This window comes from Chaetura pelagica, unplaced genomic scaffold, assembly GCF_000747805.2.
Source record: "Chaetura pelagica isolate M959 unplaced genomic scaffold, ChaPel_1.0 scaffold109, whole genome shotgun sequence".
Lineage (NCBI taxonomy): Eukaryota > Metazoa > Chordata > Aves > Apodiformes > Apodidae > Chaetura > Chaetura pelagica.
The window spans coordinates 15,517,575-15,525,531 of NW_009970725.1; the positions used below are offsets into that span (position 1 = coordinate 15,517,575).

Consider the following 7,957-nt stretch of genomic DNA (forward strand, 5'->3'; position numbering starts at 1 on the left):
TTTAGGGATCTGGGGCTCCTGGGGAGAGTCTGCAGCAGTAAAGACAGAGGCAAAGAAGGCATTCAGTACCTCTGCCTTCTTTATATCCCCTGTCACCAGGGCATCCATCTCATTCAGCAGTGGGCCTATATTGCCTCTAGTGTTAGTTCTATCTGCAATGTACATGAAGAAGCTCTTTCTATTGTCTCTGACCTCACTTGCAAGTTTTAGTTCCAAGGAGGCCTTAGTTTTCCTTATTGCCTTCCTACATCCTCTGACAACAGATGCCACCTTTTGTAGAAGTTACGGGGTTTATCTACAGAAGGCAAAGTGCAGAAAGCTCCTCTGACATTTCAGGTCAAGATTCAGCAGAGCACTTCAGTGTGTTAAATTTTTACCCATTTCCTAACTTTTAGCCTTGGGATGTTAGCAGAAGGGCATATCTAAATACATGGTTGCAGACAAACTGAGCAGAATCTGCCTTTGCTCTGAGGTGACAGGTTCCAGGCCAGAGCTAAAGCGGAAGCTGCACCAGTTACTAGGAAGCTACTGTGTCTGGCTCAGAGGCATCTCATCAAATCTGTGCTATGTAAAAGGATAAAGGGTATCTAGTGTGTGATATCAAGCATAAATTATTTTCCTCTTCTGTTGTATCCCTCGAGTACTTACAAAGCCCATGAAGCCCTTCATATTTAAGCCCTGACATGCTGTACGTCATCTCTTTCTCTCGCTTGCTTTTCCTTCTCTGTGTACTCATCTTCCCATGTTGTCATACTGCTCTCCCCTTAAAGTTTAGGAAGCCCCTCTGCATGGTTCTATTTGTCATTGCAGGTTCCTGTACAATGATTTTGTGTCCTAGAGGGATTCAAAGATTCCTCTGTAGTTGTGTGCAGGAAACCTGGTTGTCAACTCCTTCACTTTCTCTCAACTGTCCATTTTAAGGCTTGTCAGTGCACTAAGTGAGAGTGTAGTGCCTTTTCCTGCACTGGCCCAGTTAGCCTGGGCTTATTCTAGCAGTGATGAGACAATCCTGTACTGTGGCACTGGACCGACCACGTATGCATGGTGAGGTTGGTCTGCACGTGGTGTGTGAGTGTGGTATTTTCCAAGCGTGGGCATGCTGAGCACATGCTACCGGCCATCTGTTTGGGGAGTTCCTCTGGCTCCTTGGGATAGAGATCTTACTGGGAGGTGGCTGCTGCCAAATGATTTATTCAACCTGCTGCTCTCTGCAGAGGAAAGCTATGGGAAGGGAGTAGCTACAGGTGGGCTGTAGGACGCGCTGTTGCAGAGACTACGTGTTACACCTCCTTGCATCCTAACGACGTTACAGCCTTGGAGCTCACCAGCATCGCAAGCTGTCTACCACCTCAAGTAGTTAGCCCAGAGAGGGGAGAGCCGTGGGATCCTTTGCTCTCATCGTCGTGGTCCAACTGTCCCAGCACCCTGGTCAGACTCTGGGGGGTTTCTGTAGCAGTGGCAGTGCTTCCAGGCGAGGTCTTTTACTGTGCTGGGATTCAGGCATCAGCAGTGTAAATAATAGGCAACTCCACTCTTCAGAAAGTTGTTTCTGTTAGACGTGGCTGGTACCAGCTGTGTGCCCAGGCTCAACATGCAGATCCCTACTCCGTCTCAGCAGAAGGAGTTTTTCTCTGTATACTGCACTGTCTCCCTCTGCTCTTCTTACTCTCCTGGCTTAGGGCCCACGGGCCCTAGGATGGAAGTAGTTGCTTCCACTTCCGCACTGGAAACTCTCTTTCATAAGGGTGTTTAAGTAACGTGAGTCATGGCGGTAGATTGGATTCCTTTCTGGGTTAGGTCATTGGTTTTGCCTTTGTTTCTTCACTTCTGAACCTAAACACATTAAGGAAGAGAGTGAGGCAGTTGCACTAAATGTAAAGCTACACACGTTAGATTTTTCAAACCATACTCAGGAATCTGCTGTTGGGCTGTGTATGGCCTGTAGGTCATGGGCAGTTAATTGAGCACTTTAGCTTTGACTAATATGTTTTAATTTATGGTTGCAACAGACTTGGAGCCTACTGGGCCAGCTGCTCATAAAACTGATTGTCTTTAATTGTATAGATACACCCTCAGATATTTCAAAAGAGCATCTGGGTGATGGAGGGGGTGGAAAGGAAGGTGGGTACATGTATGTGCATGTATTTATACAGTTATGATTTCTTGCATTGACCAAACCTTCTGTAGGCACTGAAATACGTGAATCTAGGTAAGATTTGTCTTTTGTATCAGGCTTTTGCAAATGGGCATACCTGCAAAGGGAAATTGTAAGTAATGGCAATTGCCAGCCTCCCTCTACCTCTGCTTTCTAAAGCTACAGAAGTGATTGACCAGCTTTGTAGTCCAAAGCATTTCCCTTAGCAGTTGAATCTGTTGGGAAGTTCCTCTTAAAGCAGCTCTCCTCTTTGGTTTTAGTCTCTAAGTGTCATGATGAATATCTAGTTAGGTCTATTTTTGCATCTGAAATATGTTTAAAGATGTTGTGCAGAGAAGAAGCAGTGCAGTAAGGCTTGAAAGTAGTCTGTACAGGGTAATGCTTTTGGGCACAGCATTGATTTTCCTTCCTGTTCATGACATTTCTTACGGCTATAAAATCATAAGACTTGAATTAGCAGCAAGAAAATAGTCATGACTGTGCAATGTTTTGATTTTTCTTTCTGCACTAAGATTGAAATTCTGTGCTTTATAGCTGCTCTGATGTGTCCTTCTCAGCTTTGATATTTTCCAATAACTGAAAAATTCCAAATCCATTGCAGTAGTTACTGCTACTCTAAACAATTAATTGAGAAGAAAAATAGGGACACACGCATGTTGTTCTTCACCCTTTTATTCTGCCCTGAGTGCTGGTACAATGTCAGAAGAGCCTTTCAAGTCATGACAGACAAAATGCTTTGGCCTGAAAAAGTGGTTGGGGAAGTGGTTGAAGAGGGGAACTGGTGACTGAAACCTCAGATGCTTAATTATTGTTTATGGTGGGAACTGGGCAGATGACAGTTTTGACCAGAATAGACCTAGGTTTAGAATGGCTGTCACTTCACTGAGGTTACAGATGCCAGGTTTCATTATGAACTGTTTTGGCTCTGGTTTGTACTCAGGATCCTGAGTGGCAGGTCAGCCTCATCAGACCTGCCAACTGTGCTGACGTGGCCTTGTCATGGGTTGGGAGCTGAAGGGTGTCTGCTCGGCACGCAAGTGATCAGTTGCTGCTTGCTGCCATGCACTTGCAGAATGGACCAAGCCTGACTTCCTTGGGTGCAGAGCTGATGCTCTAGTTTTGGAAAGCAAAGGGTGGGACATTACTTGTTTATCACCTTTCTCTAGGCAGAGACAATTCTTAGAAGCTGACTGCTCCTAAAAGTTGTGTTACTTGAGGTAGGATGGTGATGTGATCTATTAATCTTTCTCTCTTGTGTTTTTCTACATTCCAGGAAGGGTGCTTGTGGCCTTCAGAAAGCTCAGTTTCACGCCCGGGTGCTTCAGAGGTACTAACAGATTTCTTACTGTCTTCACCAATGTGCCTGTTACGTATATTTGACTCATCTCAAAAGCATACATCTATTTAGTAAATAAAGCTATTTTAGTGTAGACCAAGAGTCAAGTACTTCTGAGCCTGTCTTAACTCCCATTCTATAAATGCTTAAGACTTTTTCATTAAAACAATTAAATTCTACCTACCTGACACCTCATCTCTGTCTGCGGCTCCCTTTATCATAGTAGGCATTCACAGGTAAGTGTTGGAAGGTGTCTTTCTCATGCAGTGGCCTAGTAATTGGCTTATTCAGTGGAATCTGTGAGACTAGTTGCTCTTCTCCCTGTGTTTTTCCTGAATTTACAACACATACCCTATCTCCAGTGTCTCCTGTCTTCCAACTAGCACAGATCCCTGATTGAGTATGTGTTGCTCCAATGGGTCCTGCTCACCTGTGTCAAACAGTGAGTCTTCCTGGTGGCTGACCTTGCATCTATGAGACTTGGGATCTAAAGACCCTGCATGGATCAAAAAATGAGAAGAGCAGTTTGATAGATCTAGATCTAAGAACCTGGTGTGTCTCTAGATCTCAGATAGACCACGTGAGCAGCAATAGCTTCTCACAGAGTGTCTTGAACTCCTTGCCTTGTGAAGCCTGACCTTCTGCAGGGCTTAAAATGCTGGGAACATTTTTTCCACTTGCAATGCAGAAGCGTTGCAGATCCTCCCTGGAGGCTGAGTTCTGGCTGAGAAGTGGGGGGGAGGAGGACACCCGATACACTCTGGTAGTGAAGGCGTGAGGTATGCCAGGCCTTTATAAAATGTACCAAAGCGACCATGTGAATTCTTTGGTGATGCAGGGCATTTACATTAACTCTGAGTAGGAGGGACAGGCTCAGGCTGCAGCTGAAATTCAGTATTGGGACATTTTTGTAGGACTAGTTAATTTTGTCAAGACTAGAGAGAAAGTGTTTTGTGTGTACAGAAAACAGGATTGTTTTCTCTCAGCTCTGCATGTTTTAATGTCAGAAGGAACTGTGAGGTCTTGGTCTTCTGTTGTGAAGCTGTTAATGAGTATATTGTGTTCAACCCTTCCTGCAACTCCTACCTCTTTTTTTCACATGTGTGTGTGTGGGAGCACACATGCCCAATGTCTGTTGGGTTTAATCTTTCAAGTTAGATGGCAGAGAGGAGTATTTTCTGTTTTACTGGTACTTCATAAACATGCAGCACCCGCAGTGCTTTGCTGGGATGTGGAGTCACGTGTCTCTTTCCTCCCATTGCAGATCATGTACACTCCAAGGTCCAGGGACAGGTTTACTGCCCCGTCTTTTATGCAGCGGGACCGTTTCAGTCGCTTCCAGCCCACTTACCCTTACATGCAGCATGAGATTGACCTTCCTCCGACCATCTCCCTCTCCGACGGGGAAGAGCCGCCGCCGTACCAGGGTCCGTGCACCCTGCAGCTCCGGGACCCAGAGCAGCAGATGGAACTCAACCGGGAATCTGTCAGGGCACCACCCAACCGAACCATTTTTGATAGCGACTTGATAGACATCTCGATGTACAATGGGGGCCCCTGCCCACCAAGCAGCAATTCGGGCATAAGTGCAACCAACTATAGCAGTAATGGAAGGATGGAAGGACCACCCCCGACATACAGCGAGGTCATGGGGCATTACCCAGGCTCCTCTTTTTTCCATCACCAGCACAGCAACGCGCCTCCTTCCTCGCAGAGAGGGAGCAGACTTCAGTTTCAGCAGAACAATTCAGAGAGCACAATAGTCCCCAGCAAAGGCCAGGACCGGAAACCGGGAAACCTGGTCTAAGTCCCTTGCCCAGGTGCATTTGAACTGAAGACAAGGAGACGGAAGCAGAGCGGCGGAGGAAGACCCCCATGCTCCAGTGCACAGTGTTGTTAAGTTTCACCTGGTACAACGTAGTAAAACCAAACGTGCAAACCAGTTCTTTGTTTCTGATTCCTTTCAGGGGAATTGCATGCAAAGCAGATTGAAAGAAATACAAACTTACATTTGGTTTGTCTACAAGCAGTGTTTTATGGGTGGGGGGGATATATTATTTTTTTTTAATAAACTATTTCACTTATTTAATTCTAAAAGTTAACTTAGCACAGAATTGAGGCTCGTACAGCCTGTTTTATACTCACTGAATGGCAGAAGAAGGAAAGTGGTTTTGCTAGATAAATGGGGGAAGAATTGGCCAGTTTGCTTTTCTTTTTCTCCCGGGGTGTGGATTTTTTTTTAATATGAAACAAAATTCCTGTTTTGTGTGCCAAGGTATAAAGTTGAGAACTTAGATGAATGCAAGGAATTAATTTGTGTTGTGATAAATGTGTTTTAAAAAGTTGCACTATCTTAATGTTTAAAGAAATATATATGAGGGAACTGTTTTATGTGAAGTTCTTCTATATGTTGTCTTTTCACCTGTGGAATAATGGTAGAGCCCCAGAAGTAATCTGGAGGTCTTTCCTCCCCCCCGGTTTGCTAGAAAAAGGGGACAGGACTTAGCCTAACATCTCTTGACTTTTGCAAATCAAGAAATACAGGGACACTTAACTTGTCTTTGCAATAATTTGCATTCAAATAACAGTGCATCAGTGAAGTGTCTTGGAGACTTTTGGATGGAAAGAGGCAAATACGAAATCCCAGCATTTTCCATCACTTATGGTTTAGCTATTTTGCAGCATAGACTATATGTTTTGTAAATGGCAAAATGAAGTTCCAGATGTGTTAATTTTTACTGATTCTAAGAGCTGCCATTCTTTTCCTTTTGATAATGCAGTATCGCCAGTACTTAAGGTTTTAGAGATTTTTGTCCTCACTGTAGCCTGAAATGTATTTAGTCACATATCATGACATTATGCAATAAATTGTTTAAAAATGCAAGGTGGGTTTTTTCCCCTGCAATGCTGTTAAAATACGTGAGAGACAGTTGTGCTTTTTGCTTTCCATTTCATCCTTTCGGTATTGAAGTTCAGTCCTGGAGATCCATCCCATTGCAGTGAAGGGGCCTTTGTATCTCTAACCCCCCTGTTGCAGCTTTCCCCAACAGTACCGAGAGTGCTGGTGGCAGTGGGGCTGGCTTCTGTGCCGTGTCTGGCAGTGACCCCAGTTATTCCCACTGCAAACCATTTTGCTCTGGGCCCTGTTGTGGAAACCCTCCTCCACGTATCTCATCCGGCTGGTGCCAGCAGGACCGTGCTCATGGGTAAAGATGACTTGTGTATTAACTAAGTGTCCGTAAGCCCAAGTTTTGCCATGCTGATCTTAAAAGTAGTTGAAAAATGTTACCTGCCGATAAAATGGCATGTGGGGTGTTTCTTCTCTGGCTGTTTCTGCGTGGAAGCACAGGCAGCAGCGCTGGAAGGCAGCTGACAAACGGTGATAGTGGCATCACAAGCACATGAAAAAGCACAACTTGCACTTAAAATGCATTTTGGAAATGGACTTAAAGTAAGAACCTTTAGAGTCTTAGCTTGAATAATTTCTAATACATACGTGTGTGGGTGGGTGTCCTAGACCTTTTAAGATCTTTGACTTTTTTCTGTTTCCTGAAGCCTTGTGCTTGGTTTCGGGCAGCAGCCACTGAGTGCCCCAAGCGCGCTGTGGAGGAGCACCGTGCCCTGGCACCTGGTCCCATGGCTGGAGGGTGGGTTTCTGCAGGACTTCTGTCCACCAGGGGCTCTGATAACTGAAGTGCATCTTTGATCTATGCAGAGTTTTAATGCCAAAACAGTATGCGTGTCCGTGTGTGTGTTTTATGGGCCTCAGTGTAGATCATTTTCTTCATAAGGTAATTTGGTTTATTCTGGTTGAGAAAATGTTTGTGTAGCTGTTAGAATACTTACGTTTGTCTCTGTCATTGTTTTTTGGTCTGAGTCATGCTGGTAATGCGGAGTAAAGCTGCCTTTTAATTTATGTGTTGTTTGAAGGGAGAGATAGCGATTGTATGATGGGATTCACTTCTGGTTTTTTTTCCCTCATTCAGACTCACAGGACAGGTGTTTAGGAGATGACTAGGTGGCTGTCAGTCAGCTAGGGCTCTTGTCATGTCTGGAATAAAAGCTGTGAAACTAGATTTTTGCAAACAACCCATGAACATAATTCTTAGTTCAAAACAAAACACACACAAAAAACCCCAGTACAAGTAAACAAAAAAACCCATCAAAGCAAAACCCAAAAATCAAACAGAAGACAAAACCAGAAAATGTTTGTTTTGGTCTTCAGTGACTTTTGTTGTCCTTCAGAAGTGAGCTTTCAAGTCAGAGAATGTGTGTGCCTACACAGATACTGTGCTGTTGCCTAAATGAGGATTATTTAGCTGAGAAGCCTTTAGGTGAGAACAGCTGGAATATGGCAGAGCACACCTGGACTGGGCCCTGGGCTTGGGCCAGTTCAATACCAACCCCATGCATAGACTTCCGCAAAGGGAGCCTTGAAGTTGCCTTCAAAGTCATCTCTTGGGAAC

At 44.6% G+C, this 7,957-nt stretch overlaps 1 protein-coding gene across 1 annotated transcript in view; it reads left to right on the forward strand.

Annotated features, from left to right (window-relative positions):
• Positions 1-5,433, forward strand: part of LDLRAD4 (low density lipoprotein receptor class A domain containing 4) — a 288,329-nt gene extending 282,896 nt beyond the window's left edge. The window contains exons 6-7 of the mRNA XM_010006946.1: positions 3,429-3,482; positions 4,756-5,433. Of these exons, the coding sequence (XP_010005248.1) occupies positions 3,429-3,482; positions 4,756-5,298 (597 nt within the window). The 3' untranslated portion in view covers positions 5,299-5,433. The remainder of the gene's footprint in view (positions 1-3,428; positions 3,483-4,755) is intronic.
• Positions 5,434-7,957: the final 2,524 nt, after the last annotated feature.